Raw genomic sequence first — 22483 nt, 5'->3', positions numbered from 1 at the left:
GGCTGGTATTTCTGAGAATGTCAGCACGTCTTCAGCGGCACTGAGAGGACGTCCACACTTTAATGTCAGAGGACGTCCTCTCTGCTGAGACACGACTAGCTTCAATTAACACCGACAGGTGATTGGTTGGAGCGGACAACACGCCGACGAAGAGCCTCACCTTTACTGTTCATGAGTGCGAGAGTGGAGTAAGGCCAAGGAGAGGAGAGGAGGAGGGGAGGAGGGGAGGAGAGGAGGAGGAAGGAGAGGAGGAGCTGAGGAGGGAAGGAGAGGATGAGGGGATGGGAGGAGAGGAGGAGCTGAGGAGGAGATGAGGGGAGGAGGGGAGGAGGGGAGGAGGAGCTGAGGAGGAGAGGAGGAGGGGAGGAGGGGAGGAGGAGCTGAGGAGGAGGGGAGGAGGGGAGAAGAGGAGAGAAGGGGAGGAGGGAAGGAGGGGAGGAGAGGAGGAGCTGATGATGGGAGGAGCTGAGGAGGGAAGGAGGGAAGGAGGGGAGGAGAGAAGGATAGGAGAGGAGAGGAGGGGAGGGGAGGAGAGGAGGAGGAGACAAGGAGGGGAGGGCAGGAGAGGAGCTACAGAGGTGAAGAGGGGAGGAGAGGAGGAGAGGAGGAAAAAACACTGATTCCCAGAATCCAAAACTCTGTTTTTGCATGTTGTTAATAAAGTTGATGGATTCAAACTATCATCATATCAGCCAGCATCATGCAGCCCTAATTTGAACTAATAACTGTCAAATAAAAACACACACACACACACACAGTGTGTCTCCCTGGCAAGCTTCCCCACTATACCACTAATTTGAACTAATATAACCTCTCTCTCTCTCACTCACTCACACACACACACACACGGTATGAGTGTGACCACAGACAGCTGAGTCCCCCCCACTTCACCTTGCTAATTTGAACAAGGCTTTATTTTCATTCTGGTCAGAGTGAACTGTAGCGGGCTTGTTGGCCTCTCCCCCGGGTTAATTAGTCGAGCAATGCCAGCATTCATGTCCGGGCGAGGAGCCTGCAGACGGGGGAGGCCGAGCCGTCCCTCCTGGCAGCAGCTGGTGGTTCTGGCACCCCTGAGCGCTGGCTGGCAGGCTCGCCCACTGGGTGAGTGACAAGCTGACTGGCGCGGGCTCGGCTGGGGCTCACCGGATTTCGACAGCGTCAGTGCAGGCTGCAGCCGGTCTGTTCCCCGCTGTACCTAGATCTTTACAGAACATGTTCTCTGCAGATTTCTCATCGCACTGTGGTAACGCTGACAGACTCATGTGGAACAGTTTCAGAGAACGAAGCTGAAGATCGATGCAGCAGAACCAGAGGTGTTATATTCCACACATTCGTCTTCATTGTCAAAACCTGCCACCTACATTACCCACAATCCAACCCTGGAGTGTTTTATTAGCAGTGGCTAATCTCGCCTGCAGCAGACTCCACATCAACAGATTAGTCTCAGTTTCAGACTCTTCAACCGACGCTGACTCATGTGAGGTCATTTATCAGACACGACGCCTCCTTCCCCTACTACTTTAAACACATCAAGTCAAACTCACATCACCTGATGTCACATTAGGTGTTCACTTCATCAGCCTGCTCAGATAACTGCTTGTTGAGGTGGTTGCTATGGTTACACACACTTAAACAAGTTTTAGCCTCTGATTAAGAACAGGCATCCAACTGTTGAACACCTGTCAGCCAATCAGCAGTTAGTATTCTTCGTGAGTCAGGTAGAATCAGGATAAACATCAGTGTTTTACTACTATGTGAAACATGTGACAGTCTGAACCACTGATGGACAACATGAGAGCCAGAACCTCTGGGTCGCCCCCCGGTGGCTGGCTGCAGTACAGCTCTTAAAAACCCCTCCCCATCCACGTTAGCAGATGGCACACAAACCAAACTAAAAACTCATAGAACACATCCACCAAATGGTTTGTCATTTTAGGTAGTTCTGACTTGAGAAAACAAAATGACAGAGACGACGTTGATAACAGGCTTCCAGCAGCTGGAGCAGCTGCCTCACTTCGATCTCCATTTGTGAAATTAACTCTTGCAGTGCTTAAGGGATTACTGATCGTTTACATGCACTTCATGTGAAATCAGTTTGATGATTTCACCAAAGTTCCTCTGTACTATTTCCCAGCTGAAATAACAAACATACTAGTTGATAACTCAGCCACAGTCCTGATAATCAATTCAATCATCGTTTCATTCAACAATCATTTGATTGTTCTGTGATTCATTTGTCGCTCTGTTGTGTTGGATGAACGTCATCATCCTCAAAAGCCTACAGAAACCTGACAGCTTCATCGAGCAGAAACCCAAATGTGAGTCATTTTACTCGCTCATCATCACCACGTCAGTAACAGTCACAGATTTGGATCTTGATTTCAGAGCCTTTACTGTCATTTTATGTTTTCACACTTCTATAAAGCATCTAATATATGAGATCCAAATAAAGTCACGTTTCTTCTCTTAGGCAAAGCGACAGATGAGGTCTGAGGATGTCGTGAAGCAGCGTGGGATCATGGGAGTTTTGGTCGTCGGTGATGAAAATCTATGTGACGAATGTTTAGGGTCATGTATTCAGCTGGGAAATCCAAATCTCTTTACCTTCTCAGATGTTCCTCTCTCTCATCTCAAACACTACAACAGTAATCATGACAGGACTTTATCAAGATGATCATGTGACATCTCATGTGATCTCACAGGGAGGCAGATGGAGAAGAAGGTGAAATGGGTTTGAAATGAGACTCAGTGTCCAGTTGTCCAGTCCAATTGTTTTATGTTAGCTAACCTCAGTCACGTAATGTCATTTAAGTTTTAGTCACGTTAGCCTCGACTTCCTTCCTCACTCTGAGTCCGAGTGGAAGTTACAGCATCAGACTGAACTGCTGGTTTCAGCAGACGGTGAGCCCTGAACGCTGCTCTCCGTCACCAGCAGTACTCTGAATACTCTGAGCTCATTTTGCTGCCTGTGTTTGTGTGCTGCAGTGAAGCTTCAGTCTGGAAAGGTGCGGCTGCAGCCCTCCACATTTGTTTATGCAGTCCTCTCATATCATGCGGACACACACTCCTGAGGTGGAGGGCGGCGGCGGCAGCGGCGGTGGGGGCACCGCGCCATGTTTTTTTAAGGGATTAGGCTTAATAAGATGGCAGGCTGAATTTATGGAGCTAATATTTCACGGTGGGGTGATTCATGGAGGATTTGGTGCAACGAAGCAGCTTAATGGATGTTCAGAAAGACTTGCTTGACTTGTGCCCTGATGTGATTATCCCCGCGGGACTACGGCTGCTTAATTCACCCCTGTGTGAGCGTTTGTGTACAAAGACGAGCCTGAGAAAAACGTACGAGTAAACAGGACACGTACACAGGCCCTCCTGTACTGGACTCCATGTATGGAACACGTAGTTCTAGTCCATATGGTCTTTTCACATCACCTCCTCTGTCACCATCCATCTGTCCACCCTCTGATCAATCATTCTCCTCAAGTCACAATGATCCTTCTGAAGCCCTTACTGATTTAGGTTTGGATTTGTAAGTTCAAGAAGGCTTACGAAAAACAGACGCCGGTTCACTAAGTTCATCTTAAACACTCGGAAAAAAACATAAAAGTCACAAGCTTCGTCTCCACGGAGTGACTTTCACTCACAACTAAGAAATCTAAACGTCACTAAAGACTACTCTGAGCTGCAGTCCAGCATTTCCTGACCAAAGAGTCAGATCAAACAACAAGACCATTCTGCACAAAGAGATGAGGGACAAGCAGATCGATATGCGGAGGTGGACGGCCGTTACAGATTCCTCCATCATTTCATGCAGAGGTCGTGTTTCTGACTTTCTGCTGCTTCGATTCATTAAACTAAAGAAAATGTGAATGATCTGCTGTCATCTTGTTGCAGTCGCCGCCAAGTTGTTCTGAGCTGAGCTTGTTTCCTTGTCCTTGATAGTTGTGCGTCCCAGTGTTGACCGTGGGGTTTGATCTGCAGCCCCAGACTGCTGCTCTTGCAGAGCTGTCAGACATCCTCTCACAACAGAAGATGTGGCATGAGTGAGTTTCCTGAAGCATCCTCTGCAGAAGCCATCAATCTTCTTCAGGCCGCATGTCACTCCTTACAGCAGAACTGGTTTCAGGCTGGTGTTACGGATTCACGTAATACACGGCTGATTTTACCTGAAGCCGGAAACACTGGCATCTCTGCTTCTTTAGATGTTAGGTTTTGAGACTTAAATCTAAGCAGTCAAATATGGAAAGCCCTGGTACAGTTCACACAGAGAAACACGAAACATGAGAAGAAAAACAGAATCATAACTCCTGGATATTTTATCTCTTTGGAAATTGAACTGTTGACTCGGGAAGAAGGACCACAATCTCTATTAGAGAGATAAAGAAAGACTTCTCAGCCCCGAGAAGATTGCCTCTGTCAGCTCATGTGTAACCCCCCACCCCACACACACACACACACACACACACACACACACACACACACAAGTCATCATCTTCAACTTTCTTTTCATGATTAATCAGGTGTCTTGCAGCATCCATCTGCATCAGCCAGCAGGTTGAGTTACTGCCTAGAGCTCCTCAAGCAATAAAACAGTGTGTGCGTGTGTTTGAGTGTTTCTGAGTGTGTGTGTGTGTGTGTGTGTGTGTTTTCTCTCCTGATGGAAAAGGTGAGATGAGACAGCTGCTGGCTCTCAGTCAGCCTGATTGAATTGTCACAGCTCTTCTCAGACTTTCCACTGCAGATTTAAAAGCTTTCAGACAAAAGAAATATTTATTTACTGGCAGAGTCACAATACAGCAGGACGGTGGGACACGAGGAGAAGACGAGCTCGCCCCCTGCTGCTGCTGAGGAGAATCACAGCTGCTTTGACCGGTGAGGAGCATCGCTGAACCTGAACGTGTCACGTGAAAGACTTGTATGATTCACAGCCGTCAGATGATTTCAGCTGAGTGAAACATCTGACAGGATGTTACACTCACTCATCAGGGATCGTACTGAGCTTGTTTCTAATGTGGTCCTGGATGCTACCTGTCCTTTCATCATGATTATCTCAGGTGAAAGTGTGTGTGTCATCTCACACACTGAGATGACCTGCTCATTCTGTACTGTAGCTCCTGTGGTGGCTGCAGGTACTCGCAGACCTGTCGGCAGGGTCTGCAGGTGATCAACACCTTGTTTCTTCTGTGTGTGAACGTCACATTATTGTTAGCATTTTCTCTTTCACACTGACATTTACATGGAAGCTACACAGTACAGACTCACACAGGCTGGTCTCCACCCACATGACCCACACTCTACCGGTGGAGCTCTGATCTCTGCTGAGGCTCTTCCACTCCATATATTGAAATGTGAGAGCTGACCTTAGACTGTTGGTTAGATTAGACACAACTCGCAGGGAATTTCTATTTAATGTCAATTGCTGCTGAAGATCTTAACCATTTCACACAAATGAAATTTAATGAAAATCTCAAGTCACAAGGAAGTTCCCGTGATCCTTAAGTTCCATTATGCCATTATTCTCTTCTTCCAATCACAGCCTGTAGCATTCCTCCATTAGCCAATGGGAAGCGAGCTCTCTTTGAAACTTTGAAAGTGTTCACCCTCTCCGCCATCAGTCAGGTGTCTGTTCAGTCCCGTGAAGATCTGCATCCCACCTCCACCCCTTCACCACCGTATGGCCACATTTGTTCAAACCGTCCTCTTACAAGTTTCCCATCCATGAAGTTAGCGTCACTCCTCATCACGACCACCAGTGTCTGAGCTCTGGAGCGAAGTCTCCTTCGTATGGAAGCAGCTCATTTGTCGGAGGGTTTCCCATGGTGATCTACTTCCTGCCAGGGTCCATGTGCTTCTTCTCAATAAATTCATTTTACTTGAATTATACCATTCACTTTTCTTTATTAGTCTCTCTTGATTGAAATAAAATGGGGTGAACTCACCCTCCTTCTGGAGACAAAATGCAGAATGTGGGAAATGAGGTCAAACAGTCGCATCAGCAGGTCGACTCGGCTACACGTGAGGCAGTGAGCGAGGACCAACAACAGACAGACTGATCGGACTCTGAAGTGTTTAGACATTCAGAATGATTGAGTGAAAGGATGATCCAGCAGCAACACAGAGTGCGCTTCATTCAGGCTGCGCACAGACGCGAGGTCTCCTCTGTTTTACAACAGCCAGGTAAACACTGAGGAGCCGCTGGGAGGATTTTCCATCAGCGGACTGGGCGACAGGACGAGGACATGCAGAACGCCAGCATGGTTCTGTCTCTGCGTTGTCACTTGGCTGCCAGTGTTGCCTGGAAATCTATTATTTACTGAGACAATGGAGCAGAATGTCACCGGGCTGAGAGGACAACACAGGAAGTCCATCTGCTCAGGTGCTGCACACCTCAAATATCTGAACAAATGATGATTAGTGGAAAAGACCTTCATCGCCCTCTGAGTTGAAAATTGAAAATCTGGGTTAATCTTGTAACATAACAACAGTTTCGTAAATACCAGATTAATAGAACCTGCTTCCAGCTTCTCCAGGCTGCTTTTATCCGTTTGGTAATCGCACTACTTTAAGATCGGCTTTCATTGGTCTTGCAGTGTGGAAATGCTTTGTTTTGCAAGCCTGTGAGTGTCTGTTCAAAGCATGGACGGAGCCTCCAGCTCAGTAAACAGTATCAACCATCAGAATGGTTGGCATCTAATTTTCTTTACATTGACTGAATCAATTAAGCTGGAGCTCCGGTCCTCAGAGAGAAGACAAGATAAAAAAGTTAGCCAACAGTAACAGATAACCTGTTGAAACAGACTGAAGCTAATGGATACTCTGTGGACGCAGTTCCAAATCAAACTAAACATTTGTTTTTTCTTCATCCTGAGGTTGTGATCTTGACATAATGAGATGATTCATTTCTGTGAGGAGGACACACAACAGCTTCAGTTAATTTGAGCTGACTGATTCATCCATCAGCAGTGCAGCAGGCTGGAGAGCCGGCTGTGACTCACTGCAACTGGGAGAGGACCTGGACAGCTTCACTGGGTCCAGTTTAAGTACTCAGAGCTGCCCAACAAAGCACAAGACCAACAGAAAAGGCAGATGGACAGAAATGAAGCGACACCAATAGGTCGACCACACTCAGAGTTTAGCCAATCGTCAGCTTCAGCTCACAACAAAAAACACAAACATAAAAGCTCCAAACAAGGTTAATTAAAAGCATTAAACAGTCACTAACCCACAAACAGCACCACGCTCGCCCTCCAAACTTACTGTCAGACCTTCAATAAAGGCCTGTCGGCCTGCTTGTCTGCCTGGGCTGGGGACTGTTGGATATAAACACAGTCATATCACAGCAGGGTGGGGCTTCAGGGCTCTGACTGACTGACTGGCAGAAGAAACAACCAATGCAGTTCCACGAATAGGATTCAACACAGCTTCCGTATGAAGTGAATGGGGAAACGTTTAATCATGTAATCAAGCACATAAAACAGACATAAAAGTTTAACCACATATGAGGCTACGGGCACAAACGACACGTTTTTGAATTGTTGAGTTCAACTTTGATGAACACTGAGACGCCTTACAGCTCAGCAGCCGATTCTGAAAGTCTCCTGCAAAAGTACAATCTTTAACTTTCCGCACGCTGTGGCAAAGCAGAGCCACAGAAAGGAAACTCACGTGGATGTTGCGAAGCTTCTTCCTGCCTCTCTCCAGTCGACTCAACAGCCTCAGGTGAGGCTGCTCGCCGCTCGTTGGTTGCAGGAGTCGTTCGTCAACCGAAATCGTCTTCCTCAAAGCCACATGCTCATTGGACCAGGCCTCCTCGCCTCCCCCAGACAGGGGGAGGCTCCTCGCACCCCCACCTACACCCGCTCCACCTCGTCCACCTCCTGCTGCTGCCGCCGTGTTCCCACCCGACACTGACGGCAGATCAGGTGACCAGAAGTCGCGTTGCACCGAACCTGGACGAGAGAAACCAGAGACACTCTGCTGTTACTGTACACCACACACACTAACACACACACAGAAATGGATCCTGTGATCAGCAGCAGGACGGGCAGACATCACAGCATCGCTCTACAGTTTCATCACAGAACCTCCATGTTGTTCTGCTGGGCTCACATTTCCACTCATTCAGACTGTGTGTGTGATCGGGTGTCAGGCTGCAGACCAGCTGTTGCATTAAAACTACATGAGGAGGAGATAACAGACGAGGCTCCCTGCAGGGCCTCCTCATGTCGGACTGAAAGCTGCTCTGTCCCTCCTGGACCTCACCTCCTCCACAGGAGCAGCCACTCAGTCAGGGTCGGCTTTTTTCAGCAAATTTTACTCACCACATTGCCGATGAGACACAGGACAGTTTTAAAAGTTACATTCAACCTGACACCGACACACACACACACACACACACACACACACTGTCAAAAGGCCAAAAAAATGACCCATCCATCAGATTATAGATTTTTATTGTAACCGATCAGCTGTTGAGCTGCTGTTGTTGTCAAATTAATTAATCTGCACATGTAGCAGAACAGGAAACGTCGTGGGCAGTCGTGGATCAGCGGTTAGGGTGTCGGACCCGTAACCGGTGGATCGCTGGTTCGATTCCCCGTCCCGGTGTCCATGGCTGAGGTACCCTTGAGCAAGGTACCTAACCCCCACTGCTCCCCGGGCGCTGCACGCGGTCGCCCACTGCCCCGGGTTTGCTGTGTGTGTGTGCACGTCACTTGGGTGGGTTAAATGCAGAGAACAAATTTCGTTGGAGTGAGTTCCCTCCAATGACAAAATATGTCACTTTAATCTTTTAACGTCCTCAGACCAGGACACAAGTCCCACAACAGCATCAGGTACAGAAACCTGATTACTATGAGAGCTCGGCTGGACTCACGGCTCCCTCTGGCGGAAACAAGTCAAACAGCATCCAACTCTCTCCAAACAAACTTTCAATGAAAAGCTGAACTGTTCCTTTAAAACAATGACCGTTCACGTAGCCTGTGATGAGTCGTCACAAGGGGACGCTGCTTTGTTTGCAAGGGTCACAACCCATTCAAGTTGAAGATGACTATTTAATAGTCAACAACAAAGGTGGAGACTGAAGGCTGGCTGTAATCTGTTCAACAGGAAGCTCATTATCATTCTCCAGAAGGGTGGAGCTAAAGGACGGCCTCTAACACACAGGAAGTGAAGCCCCTGGACAGTAAACACAAGCAGCAGTCACAGTGTGTGTGGCTGTGTTTGTGTTATTAACATTCTTGACATGATGGCATGTCCACAACTTCACACTGATCTCGAATCCAGTCGGCCCATTTCCTGTTTGTTTCTATGACTTCTGAGTGGGTAGAACCAATCGCACACTCAGCCTCCAACCAGCTAAGCCTACTGCAGTACAATCCAACAGCTCTAAATTCCAGCTGCATGAACATTCGAAAGTTCAGTTTTCATGGTTAAAGTGTTGATTCAAAGTGACACAAATCAGGTGGATGTGGGGTGTTTCACTGCGCTGGACACTCACTTGTGATTAGCTGTCAGTCTGATCTTACCTGCAGAGTTCCAGTGCAGCCCTCCAGGACTGGCAGCGAGCCGCCTCCGCTTCCTGATGCTGACCCCGGTCTGGGGGGTGGAGTCTGCCGCTGACGTCCCAGTACTCAGCACTGCAGCAACAGGGGTGGAGGACAGGACAGGGAGGAGCGATGCAGCCAGAAATGGCGTCTCCTTCCCCGGTGCAGAGGAGAGGAAGGTGGACTCCCTCTCTGATGACCTACAGGGACAGACGAATAGGAAAGTCGGTGACATCACAGCCACCATGTTGACTCCGAGGACTGATGCACCTCAGACAGGCGAAGTCATTGTGGCAAAATATTCAGGAATATTTTGAAGGTAAAAATATTTCTATGACCCACATTAACTGCATCCACAACATCTGAGCTGACTTGAACATTATATCAGATGGTTCGCCCTGTTCTCCTCCATGCTGAGTCATTAAAGTGACAACAACAGGGAAGACTCCATGTGCTGATCAACACATTGTGATATGATCAAAAGCTAGAGAACAAATAAACATTTTGTGCTTGGGGGAGGGGTTTCAGTATCTTAAAAAAACCTCTGCAGCTCTTCTTTCAGTTTTTATCTTCTGAGATAATAGTAAACCTGACACTGGGAGTCTGACAGCACAACAGAAAACAGCTGCCACTCTACTGGGGCTTGGACATGTGTGTCCAGCTGCTGTGTTACCTGTCCTTTGAGACGACGTAGCTGCGACTCCACCATGAGGCTCTGGCCATGTCCAACAGCTGAGCCCAACTCAACACCTGCGATCAACACACTTCACTGTTTCACATCAGCCTTCTATGACACATGCATCATTCCCGACGTGTTCCCTGCAGCCTCGTTCACAAGTTGTGTTTTTGTAAAAGTGGCACATGAACAGAGAAACTTTTCCAGGATCTGAATGAGAAATCACACGTGAAGTAAAGGTCCACAGCTGAAGGAAAAGGTCCTCTCAAGCGTTCAGTGCTCAGTAGGGGTGTTAGCTTACCTCACTGTGTGTGCATGAGTGAGAGTGTGTGAGTGTGTGTGTGTGTGTGTACGCACGTGTGTGAGAATCAGCAGTGCTTCACTTTATCCTGCAGAGGCTGATCAGCTTTGTGTCAGATGAAAGGGAAACCTTCAGTTGGACCAGGGAGGAGGTGACTAATGTTGCATTTACTCGCAGTCGGACATCCAACATCCATACGATTTGTCAAACATGGACACAGTGTTACAGACGTAACAGACACGTCCGTAAGTTAAGGACGGATCCTCAAACGGCTGAATTTCAAGGATCATGAAGTTCCGAAGGCGCAATATACATTAACACACTCATTGGCTTGCTCCAAAGCGTGTGTTCTCCGATTGCCACGAGGGAGTCTTGTCTAACGTCTAGGAGCTGATCTGGAAAGATTAGAGAAGCATCTCCAATCTTCTACATACAACTCCACTTCAAGCTGCACCACCTACAGGTGAGTTAAGTCACAGCAGCATATCTGTTATATTAGCTGTGTGAGAATTAAGTTAAATGCAGCTACCAATCATTCTCCTGTGGCTTATAACATTATAGTTATACAGGATCTGATTCTTAGCAATCAGCAAAGATCAGAGAGCCAAACAGTCCAACAACAGGAGACTGACTCACTTTCATGGGACGGACCTGACATGTTTTCTTGAATCTCAGAGTGACCACTAAGTGTTTTAATTGTAACTGGACACTGTGGAGACTGCACAACCTTCTGATTTTGTACTGAATCCAGAACAGAACTCCACTCCTGGTTGGTGGGACAGCCTTCCTGAGGACTTTCACATCTTCTACAAGCTGCCTTAAAACTTTCCTGTTCCTTTCAACAACACCAGAGTGTGTGTGCGGCTTGAGAAGGTTTTTGTGGACGGGTTGACATTTTCAGGACAGAAAAGAACCTGCAGCAAACTCTACTCTTCCTCTAAGTTCTCTATGCATCCATCTTAAAAGCCCTCCAGCTCTACAGCACATAATGAGTACACATCCTTACATTAGCAGCATATTTCCCCCACATACATAAACACCAATGTTACCCCTCTGGGTCCCTGTAGGCTCTTGGCTTATCTTTTCCTACACAATTGCCATCACCATGGTGCCAGACAAATACTTTATGAGCTACAACAACTGAGGAACAATGTTTCTGCTGGCTGGAGGAGGAGGAGGAGGAGGAGCAGAAGTTGCTGTTTCAAACGGAGCACTTCTTCTTAGCTTTTAACTGGTGCAGCTGAGCTTTAGTCTCATTTTAAAAACATTTTCTTCTACGGCAAGCCCAATGTGCAGAGCGTGTTCTGTAAGACACTCAAACAAGCTGGCAAAAACCACATCTCAAACAACACCAAGTGATTTTCTTTCTTTCAGTCTTTTTGTTGTGCAGTCAGGCAGCACAGCACAACCTGCTTTAGATCACTCTACAGACTATTTAGGTATATTCCATCTCTAAATGCACAGCATAGATGTAGGGTGTTACCAGAGGATCACCACAGCACACTGATTAGGATTTTAAAACACTTCATGAGCTCCTTCTGCCTCAGTGTCAGTTGACAGGCGATAAGATCATCAGTCAGCACGAGCCCAGTCTTATAGCTGTTCTCATGTGTAACACCACGAAAGTCTTCAAGTGTCTGACAGCGTGGGCTGCTTGATTCATCCAGAGACCAACTACACCTTCAAACTTGATAACAAGAGAGTCAACATTACCTCAGTGGTGTGTCGGTCTCTCCTGGCTCGCTGCAGGTGGAGCGGCGGGAGATGGACTTCGGGGAGGAGGACGAGGAGGAGATCGGCGGGGACGAGTGGTTGGATGCATGTGAGGAAGAGGAGGCACAGGAGGAGGAGGAGTTGCGGGTGGATTCCAGAGCTCTGGACAGCAGCAACGAGGACGGCATGCATAGCCATGTTTCCAGGTCAGAGAACTTGGAGTAGCTCAGCATCTCCAGGACACTACAGGAGGGATGAGAGCGGCTGAGTCTGAATAGAGCAAGCCAACAAATACATTTTTGACACACCTGGCTAACCGAGGTCTGCACAACCAAAAACTACAGTAGCCAAATGTGCTGTCTCACATCAGGTCCTCTAGTTACTGAACACATCCAAGTTTTGGCTTCCTGTGATGTCTTCAGATGTGACTTTCCCATGTGAGAAGAACACACACAGCATGGACAGAAATATGAAGCAGGCTACATCCATACACAAGCTCTGTAATTCACTGCAGATCTGCGTTACCTCTCCTCGCCAACTCCTGGGATGTCATCTTTCTCATCTGCGGTCTGGAAGATGCAGGAGGTCCTGGAGTCTCGAGATGACAGCAAAACACAAGAATTTTCAGAGTCCACGGACATCTTCAGCCATATCTGTCAGGGATCGGGACAGGACAAATAGATCAGCGAACAGTCATTTATTTCTGACTCAGCTGGTACCTTTTAGACTTGCTGTTTAGTTCATAGTTAGCTTCGTAACATTAGCTTGTTGGTTAACTTAACTGTTTACTCCCAGGTTACTTTAGCTTGTTAGCTTAGTAGCTAACAGGTAACATTAGCTTGTTGGTTAACTTAGTTGGTCAACTTTCAGGTAACTTTAGTTTATACGTTAATTTAGTTGGTCAACTTTCAGGTAACTTAAACCTGTTAGTTAATAGCTAGCAGACAGCATTAGCTTGTTGGTCAACTTTCAGGCAACTAGCTAGTAGCGAGATGTAACATTAGCTTGTTGATTAGTTGGTCAACTAGCTAGTAGCTAGTAATCTCAGTTATGGTTAGCCATGCTAACTCACAATATTAACTTGCTCGTTAGTTACTAGCTTGTAAAAATAATTTGACAGCAGGTAGTTAACTAGCGTTAGCTAATAACAATGACTTCTTGGTTTAGTGAAATTAGTTAGAACTAAGTATTAATCCGGCACTATGTGACGTGTGCGGGTATGATAACTACTGACATTTCAATTCAACTTCTGTGTAATCTGCAGACAAGAATTAGCGAACAGTTTAACTACGTTAGTAAATCAACCTTTTCCCCTGACTGTTTCTGCAGTCACCGGACAGATGGGGCTAATGTGCGACCACACGTGGCTACTGTTTTGGCTACTCAGTCATTAACACTGGCGACACCCGGCGAGAGCGATTAACGCGACACACCATTAAAAACACGCAACAAGTTCAGCTCCCAGTCAAACTCATGTCAGCAAATGTCCAACGCTACAGGACAACAAAAGGGCTTCGTTATCCACAGAAACCCCTTTTGTCCTTTAAAAGGTCGGTTTCGTTTTTCAATCAGAAACCAGCTGTCCGTCCTGTCCACAACTCACTGACATCCCACAGTAACTAGTCTGTTAATTCGTCTCCTCAGCTCTGCACAGTTAAAACACAACACAAGCGAGAAGCTGCTGCAGCTGAGGACACGTTTACCGTCTTTCAGTCTCCCTTCTTCTGCAGAAATGATGTCGCTTCTTCTTCTTCCTCTTCTCCTTCTTCTTTTCCCAGAGCAGAAACATCTGCTCACACTGGGCTCCCGCCTGGTAACGTGTCTTTGTCCTGCCCCATGTAAAACATCCCAAAATACAGTCGGCGAGGCCGGAGCGGGCTCAGATTTCACTGTGGTTAAATCACCGCACAGACGCCCAGTCCCACATCTGGGAGGGCCGAGCCTCAATACCGTTCTGACTCACACTCCGCAGCAGCCAATTAACGGCGAAAAGTGAACGAGAAGCTCCAAAACAAAACGTCAAATCCTCCGTGGAAGGTACAGGCTTTCTGAAGTAAAAAGCCTACAAAAATAAATAAATTAAAAAAAATCAGGACTGTTAGGTGAAAACAAGCTATCATGTCAGTCAGGAACAAACAAGGGATTTAAATAGGATACCAAAAGTAGAAAGTGGGAAAAATTGAAAACGGAGAGGAGTGAAGGAAAGAAAAATACATTGCAAATTAATGAATCGGGGAGGTTATTAGGACGGAGAAAAGGGAGAACCGGGGGAAGGAACGATAATGGGAAGTCAGTGAAAGAGGGAAGGAAGGACGTTGGAAGAAAGAGGAAAAGATAAAAGGAAGGAATGTGCGACAGAAGTAAGGAAGGACAAAATGGAAAGGACTGAAACACAGAAAAGGGGGAAGGATGAAGGAAAAGGAAAGTGAAATGAAGAAAAGAAGGAAGGACAGATGGAAAGTTAATGGGGGGGGGGGGGGGGGGAATAAATGGAGAACACAGAATAAATGGAGAAATGAAAAAGAGAAGGAAATGTTGGCAGTGAATGAGAGGACAGACAGAAGAAGGAAGGGTGCCTTTAAGATGTAGGATGCAGCTAATGACAGCATCTTAAGTGAACTAATGTCCAGATGAGATGGACCTGCTGTCCATCCGTCCATCTGTCCACCTCCTGTGGGGTTGTGTCTGTGCTGGACGAGGAAAACAAAGTCCCTGATGTTCGTGTTGGAAGCAGAGAGATAAGTGCAGACAGGAAGGAGGTTGTTTATGTTGTTAAGAAGCTGATGGTGTAATTATGTACTGCTGGGACAAACAGACAGCTCTGAGCAGGAATAATAACACTCTGTAAGATCTTATGGTGTCACGAGGCACCATAAGTTCCCTGACATGTGTCAGGTATCAGTCAGAGGAGACGAAATAATGCAGAGCATCATCAAAAAACTGAAAGAAAAATAAAGACAGCATAGTACAAACAGCATTTACAGTAAAAAAAAAAAAGAGACAAATCTGAGCAGGTTTTACAAATGACTCGTAACATCATAGGAACACTGTACTGTCACTCTCTGCTCTTTTTCCCTTGCTCCAAAAAGCTTTCCTCTTTGTCACCTAGCAACAGTTTGAATGTAAGCATTGAAGTAAACGTACTGCAATAACTTAACAAGAAGTTCAGTTTAACGGTAGACCAAAACCTGGAAGGTTCTGCAGTCATGGAGGAGTCCTGTGTGTGGAAGTGGTACAGAAACGTGAGTGTAGACTGCAGCTTCTGTGTGAACAAGAAGATGTTAAAGGGTCACTTCACCCAAATGACATGTCTGTACAGAAACAGCATCTCTGGTAGTGTCCATCATCAACAGACCAAACATGCACAGACAACACTTACTAATAGGATCAGTTGGATGTTGGCTTAGATTAGGGTGAGATTTGTTAATTAAATGGAAATTCTACCAGACTGATCCTGTCAATTCTGAACTGTAGATGGTGTAACTCAGATGTTTCTCGTTGCAGGAGGATGTGAAAGAAGAGCAGGATGACAAACTGTTGTTCAGCTTACTGTACGATGAGGTCCCGACACAGTGCAAGGACGACACAGGTGCTTCAGCTAAAATAACAACACAGGTGCTGATCCAAAAACCAAACAAATATCACAGAATGACAATAACTGTCATTTTGTTGCCAGGATGCAACACCAGTCTGGACTACAACTCCCAGAGTTCCACAGCAGCAGCCAAGCTCCCAGGTCACTTGTCCAGGCAGGAGCTGGATGTGTCCCCCTTTCCTGCCAGGACCCTCATGAAGCCAGAAATCACCCTGCAGATACAGATACAGTAGGGTTCATTTAGTAGACTTTCTGGAGCTTTCAGTCTTATCATACAGCCTTCATCAGCCCCCATTAGCTGGCTGATGTGCCCTTGAGCAAGGCACTTAACCCCCAATATAAGCTCCTGTGTGTGTTTCACTGCATGTTGCATGTTGCATGTGTGTGTGTTTCAATCAGTGATGGGTTAAATGCAGAGAAGTAATTTCCCAGCTTGGGATTAATAAAGTAACTTAAATTAAATTAAAATTTTAAAAAAAATTGTGAGAACTTAAAGGATTTTTTGACCATGTTATCTCAAAAGTTGAATTGAATTGAAGGACCATAGAAACTGTAGTTGAAAAAAATCATCTCCTCACATGACCTCCTTCAGCAGCTTACCTGTTAAACTGCTGAGACTACACTAAAGCTTTAACATTTGCTCACATTAAATCTGTAGTTCTAAGTGTCATGCTGTATTTATGGTTTGTTGTCCACATCCAATGTTTGTGTGTTTGTGTGCAGGAATGTGATCTCTACAGTGAAGCTGGGCTGCGATCTGGACCTGGACTTAATTGCTCACAAAGCGTGGAACGTAGAGTACAACAGAAAGGTACAGAAACTAGAAAACATGACCCAAAAAGGACATGAACTCTGCTTGATAGGTAATTTCCGGGATATTTACCACGCTCACAAAAGCATCAGCCTTTCAACACAAGGTTTGTTCAAACCCTCAAGACCCCAGGTGTCCTGTATGGTACATTCTGCTACTTCAATCTGTTGTTTATTCACTAATCTACACTAAAGCACAGTAAACTGAAATGGTAAAGGAATTCTTCATGCATTTTTACAGACAACTAGCTTCATGGCAAACTGAACTAATGATAGCTATAGCTACAGCAAATATATAATGCGTATAGTGACAGTTAGTTTGTGCCCCTCCCTGTATCCTTGGACCCTGTGAATTTTGACCATATTTTACAAGTTGCCCATTCAAACCTATGCTATGCAGTCCATGTTGAGGCAAAGTGCCATCTAACACCCCGTAAAGCAGCTGTTGCTCTTCAGCCTCAGCTTGCTGTTGTGTTTCAGATTTTCAATGGGCTCACCATGAGAATCCGTGAGCCACGAACTACAGCACTTATCTACAAATCTGGGACACTTGTCTGTTTAGGGGCCAAAAGGTTTGTCTGCCTGTCAATCTGGACTTGTTTCCAACAACTGTGTTTCTGCAAGATGGCGTTCAGGACAGTGTATGAACCCTTCTCTCTCCCCTGTGCAGTGTGGAGCAGTCGTGGCAGGCAGCCAGAAAGTACACCCACATAGTGAAGAGGCTCGGCTTCCCCGCCCACTGCTTGAACTTTAAGATCCACAACTTGGTGGCCACTTGCAACACCTTTCCACTCAATTTGAACGAATTGGCCGACCATCAGCACTGCAGGTCAGACACTGGCTGGGTCTATACAAGCCACAGTCGTCTATCTGAACATGCTCAACCCTGTTGACACTGTATGTAGGGGAGAACCGTTAGCCTAGCCTATGTGCATTGTGGCCACATAGTGCTACAGCAAAACAAAAGTCCTCATGGAACCTACTTAAAAACTGATTTCACACGTCCAACAGCCCTCTTGTTAGCACTCTGCTATAGCCCTGCTGCTGACGGGATTCACGCCTCAGTCGTGTTTAGGTGCTGCTGATGCCTTGTGTCTGTTGTGAATTAAGGGTTACTCTAATTATTAGTGACACTTCCATTTAAGCACAGATGCTAAGTCAGGACTTGTGTGTGTTTCCACTCTCCACAGTTTTGAACCAGAGCTTTTTCCTGGTCTTCACTACAAAGTGACGCCTGGCATCAATGTGACCATCTTTTCATCCGGGAAGATAACTTTTACTGGTAACCAAGCTGTGTTTGTGTGCAGAGACACCAGTTTATGATCACGTGATGAAATACCACAGAGCGAAATACCACAGAGCGAGGTGGATTAGCTCGACTAGGCCCAGACACACTGAGAGCAACAACTGATTTATATCAGTAATCACATGTAAAGCACTGCGGGCACCCTAGCTGTTCATTTGCATTTCATGTGGGTAGCTATTGTTATCATGAATGGTTCTCAGAGTCCTGTAAGTATCCGTGTAGAGACTAAGAAAATACTTTGGGTCCTTATTGTAGTCCTAGTGTACCTTTAGGAGGTTTTAGAGGACACTGATGGTGTTGTAGGGGTCCTTCAGGTATTACTAGTGTCCCTGGCACTGACTCTAGAGGTCCCTAGGTAGTTCTAGTGCCACGTGAAAGGCTCTACTACAATATTCTACTAATAGAAACTAAGGAGATTCTTTAGCTACTTGTGGTCTAGATCTGGTGTTTCATTAGGATGTTCTAGTATTCACTTGGGGGGTGCCAGAGGCTCTTTAGTGGGTTCTGTTTATTGTATATCCCTAGAGGTCATTTAAGCCATTCTGTGAGTGAACAAGACCTTTCCTCAAGTCCTTTAGATAACTCTGGTGGTCAGTAAGGAGGTTTTAGGGGCCCATAGATGGATCTAGTTTTCCATTTGTTCTAGACATCTTTTAGAGTCAGGAGGTTCAAATGGTCTTTGACTCCAGGGTCCAGGAATCCTTTATGAAATTCTAGTGTTCCTCTTGGAGATTTTTTAGGTTAAATAAGTCGCTGAACTCCCATCAGAACCATTGTTCACTTACAAATTTATTAATTTCATTGTGTAACAGTCAGTTCAAATCAAGTTCTAAATTTCAAAGTATTATGTTTAATTCCAGGAGCTAAAAAGGAAGCTGAGATCTACGAAGCATTTTACACCATCTATCCACTCCTGAGCTGCTTCAGGAAGTAGCAAAGAGACACACCAACCTCTAACCGAAGCTCATGTTACTTTATACTTTAAAAATAAACTGTTTTCAATCAGTTGAATGATGTCCTTAAAGAAAATCTTCCTTGTCACCGAGCAGGAAACTTTGATTTGATAATCTTCCCTTCTGTGGTTCATTTCACCTGAATATTTCCGGTTCATAACTTTAATATCACAGAATTTTATTCGTATTTGAATATCAGGGACTCACAAAAAAACAAATAACTATAACTTCAGTAAATATTGTAACACTTCACTTCAAGTCCACCCATCATTTACAAGCAGTATAAACATTTAATAAATGGTTAATAAAACACTGTCATGTGGTTGCAAGCTTAATAATGCATTTGGTAATAACTGAGGAGGCTCTGGAGGCCCTTTAGATAATTCTAATGCTTATAGTTTGCCTCTAGAGGTCATATGAAGTCTGAATTAAAACTGAAATATCAACCTTAAACATCAGATGTCCGCCATACATAAAATGACAAACAGCAGAATTCAAGTGAATTTAAAAACTCAAACAGACCTAATCTTTTCAGTTTCTTCAAACAGAAAATGGAAACTCTATAATCTGGATTAAGATACCAAATAAAGTTAGTTGGATGTGAAAAATGAAAATGAAATAAAAATCAAATTGTCAAACTAAATAACAAATCAAAGAAAATAGAAACGGAAAACAGAAAAATAGCACTTCTGGAATAATGACAGCAGGAGCAGGTTAACAGGTTCAATTCTGTTACCGTTACCCTTAAAGAAGCAAACATAAATATCATCATCCCGTTTCTCTGCTCGGCTCCACCATCACACAGACCTTCTGTGCTGATATCTTCAGTGGGACTTTATCCCAGATGACAATATATGGAAACATCCTCTCAGTGAAAGTGTGTGTGAAGGTGTGTATGCATGTGTTAGTGTCAGGATCAGAGAACAACAGCTTTCCTCCATTCCAGTCCAGATTCACTCTGATCCTCTTGAGCTTCTTCTTCACGTGGACATCAGTGTCTTCACAGAATGGTGAGTATGCTGAGAATTTACCTATAAAGAACCATATTCCCCAGAATCCAGACCCATGGTCTCCCTTCCTCTGGACAGACTCTGCAGACACACCTACTGACCAGTTTACATTGTCTCCAACCTCGACCTCCCAGCTGTGAGTCCCTGAGTCAAAGCCCTCAGAGCCCAGGACAGCCCAGTGTTTAAACCTCTCTGGATTGTCAGGGAGCTGCTGTTCCTCTCCTCGTTTCACGCTGCTCAGATCTTCAGACAGGATGAGTTTTGGATCAGCACTGTTTGGATCCAGAATCACAGGAGTGTAGGAGACCTTCTCCTTCATCTTGTTCCAGATGTTGAAGGTGAGGTTGCCCAGGTGTTTGGCCTCATCTATCAGAGCTCCTGAGAGCAGCTGTGGCTCATCCAGCAGGGGGCGCTGCTGGACTCTTTCCACTGCAGCCTTGTAGTAGTTCAGGAATGAGACGTCTTCAGCTCTCAGCTCGTCCTCTGTGGCTCTGACTGTGTCTGAAAGAGCTGCTATCTGTCTGCTCAGAGCCTCCATCTTCTCCTTCATCATCTGACTCTTCTGCTCCTCTTCCTCCCTCAGTGCAGCCATCCTGGCCTCCTCTTCCTCTTTCAGAAACTGGTGGAGCTTCTTAAACTGATCCTGAATCCTCCTCTGTGTGTGTCGGGCCTGGACCTTAATGTGTTCTGCTGTTTGATCAAACTTCACTTTAACTTGTTCAAGAACCTTCAGCTTCTCCTTTAAGGGCTCCAGAGTTTCCTGAAGTTTCTTCTTGTGTTGTTGTGCAGCTTCATCGATGGGTCTGAATGTGTGGTTGGTGTGTCTTTCTGAGTCTCTGCAGACGAGACAAACTGGCTGCTGATGGTCCAGACAGAAGAGTCTGAGTTTCTCAGAGTGCTGACTGCAGAAATCCTCTGAAGCTCTGTGATGTTTCTCCAACAAGAAGGCCTCACACAGGTTCTTCAGCACCAGACTAACAGGTGGATCTTCCTTTGAAGATTCTCTCTTACAGACTGGACACTCACGTGTTGGTTTCTCTCTCCACCAGCTCTTCAGACAGTCTTTACAGAAGCTGTGGCTACATGACAGAACAACAGGATCTCTGAAGATGTCATGACAGACCGCACAGCAGAGATCCTCCTCTGATCTGGAAGCCATTTCGTCTCAGAGTGAAGCTGAAAACACAGCAGACAGAAAGTCCAGTCAGTAATGACTTGTCTCCTTCCTGAAACCACTAAAATTCACTGAAATCACTCTCACTCAGTTCTGATTGCACTCAGACTCACCTTCAGTGTGTGGAGTGTCAGCAGGTTGAAGCAGCAGTGATGAAGTTTTCCACTGTTCTCTCCTGTAGCTGAACTCACTCAGAGGAAGTCATTAGTTTGGTCTGAATTCAAATCTGACAGTTCTTCAGTCTGAGTGTCTCTGTTTAGTGAAGGAGATAACAAACAGTTTCCTGGTTTGTCTCAGGTGAGTGAAGGGCGGAGCTCGATCAGGTCACGTCTGCCAAGAGGTGCTCTTTCACCACTAACTCAAGTGTGTCTCATTCCAAAGATTCTTTATCTTATCATTCTTACTATCTTCTCTACTGTCTCTGCTGGCAATTGAACTGGTCACAAGCAGCTTCTCCAACCTCTGGGCCACAGCTGCCCCCGAACATGGAGACACTTCAGCTACTTCTAATACTATTCTGTTCAGTGGATCCCAACCTGTGGGGTCAGGCTCCTCCAAGGGGTCACCAGATAAATCTGATGGGTCATCACATGGTTGATGGGTCATACATTTCTTGGATGAATTTGTTGCTTTGTTTTGGGAAATATAAAGAATAGTCTTGGCTCATAGGTTAGATTATTATATTTTCATATAAACTCCTAATCTGAAAAATAACTACAGCTATCAAATAATGGATGTGGAAATAATGTGATGGAGCAGAACTACAGAGCAGAATGAAATACAAGTACCTCAAAACTGTACTTAGTTTCTTGCCACCACTGGCTGCCGATAGCTCTCTCAACAGGATGAACAACTTCCATGAGCATCAGTTGTAGTTCTTATCATCACCACTAGATGGCATCGTCGTTGTAGGTTGGCTTCATGCTATGAGAAAAACTGACAATTAGTAAAGAAACTGTGACCAACTGGAAGCTTGAGATCTGAAACAAGACTGTTTTTCAGATATGTTTTGTACACTGGTGGTACTTTTGTGGTGATCAAGGAGGTAACAGAGGTCGTAGTGTTCTGTCAGACAGTTCTGGTGTTTTTAGACCTGAAGGTTCTTCTAAAGGTTCTTCAGGTTGGTTCTTGTTAGCTCTTGAATATGAAATGTGAACAGTGAAACGAGACAGCGTTCCTCCAGGGACCAGGTGCTACACTAGAATCAAAATACACCTGTAATGCACCGTGCAAAAGAACTGAAGACTACACATAATGTGCAGGACTACACATGGTGGAAAAAAAGGTCAAATGAAATGAGAGGAAAGGTACATCAGTTGTCACACATAACTGAAATAGCTGAACCTAAAACCTGCACTGAAGTACAGAACTGGAGAACATGAAGTTGCTTTAGGCCAGTT

General features: G+C 45.5%; 3 protein-coding genes across 9 annotated transcripts in view; 1 reads left to right on the top strand and 2 right to left on the bottom strand.

The window, feature by feature from the left end:
* ankfn1 (ankyrin repeat and fibronectin type III domain containing 1) overlaps window positions 1–14295 on the bottom strand; it is a 58134-nt gene extending 43839 nt beyond the window's left edge. For 2 of the 7 annotated variants that reach the window (XM_046376884.1, XM_046376890.1), the window contains exons 1-5: window positions 13669–13866; window positions 12761–12888; window positions 12236–12478; window positions 9528–9745; window positions 7666–7949 (exon numbers count right to left, since the gene is read on the bottom strand). In XM_046376884.1, coding sequence (XP_046232840.1) covers window positions 7666–7949; window positions 9528–9745; window positions 12236–12478; window positions 12761–12888; window positions 13669–13671 — 876 coding nt within the window. In that variant the 5' untranslated portion in view covers window positions 13672–13866. Of the gene's footprint in view, window positions 1–7665; window positions 7950–9527; window positions 9746–12235; window positions 12479–12760; window positions 12889–13540; window positions 13870–13938 lie in introns of those variants that run through there. The other 5 variants (XM_046376887.1, XM_046376886.1, XM_046376889.1 and 2 more) reach the window with 5 other exon arrangements.
* A 455-nt stretch (window positions 14296–14750) lies between these two features.
* On the top strand, window positions 14751–18950 carry LOC124052989 (TATA-box-binding protein-like). The gene is made up of 8 exons (XM_046377879.1): window positions 14751–15477; window positions 15740–15824; window positions 15912–16053; window positions 16554–16641; window positions 17121–17212; window positions 17311–17469; window positions 17831–17922; window positions 18807–18950. Exons 1-8 carry the CDS (start codon window positions 15442–15444, stop codon window positions 18878–18880), a joined length of 768 nt encoding a protein of 255 aa, XP_046233835.1. The 5' UTR covers window positions 14751–15441; the 3' UTR covers window positions 18881–18950.
* A 702-nt stretch (window positions 18951–19652) lies between these two features.
* On the bottom strand, window positions 19653–21083 carry LOC124052988 (nuclear factor 7, brain-like). Its single transcript, XM_046377878.1, has one exon. The coding sequence runs from the start codon at window positions 21066–21068 to the stop codon at window positions 19668–19670; it is 1401 nt and encodes a 466-aa protein (XP_046233834.1). The 5' UTR covers window positions 21069–21083; the 3' UTR covers window positions 19653–19667.
* Between the last annotated feature and the right edge of the window lie 1400 nt (window positions 21084–22483).

The sequence above is a fragment of the Scatophagus argus genome, chromosome 21 (genome assembly GCF_020382885.2).
Source record: "Scatophagus argus isolate fScaArg1 chromosome 21, fScaArg1.pri, whole genome shotgun sequence".
Taxonomy (NCBI): Eukaryota; Metazoa; Chordata; class Actinopteri; family Scatophagidae; genus Scatophagus; species Scatophagus argus.
This window is presented reverse-complemented; position numbering and strand designations above follow the sequence as displayed.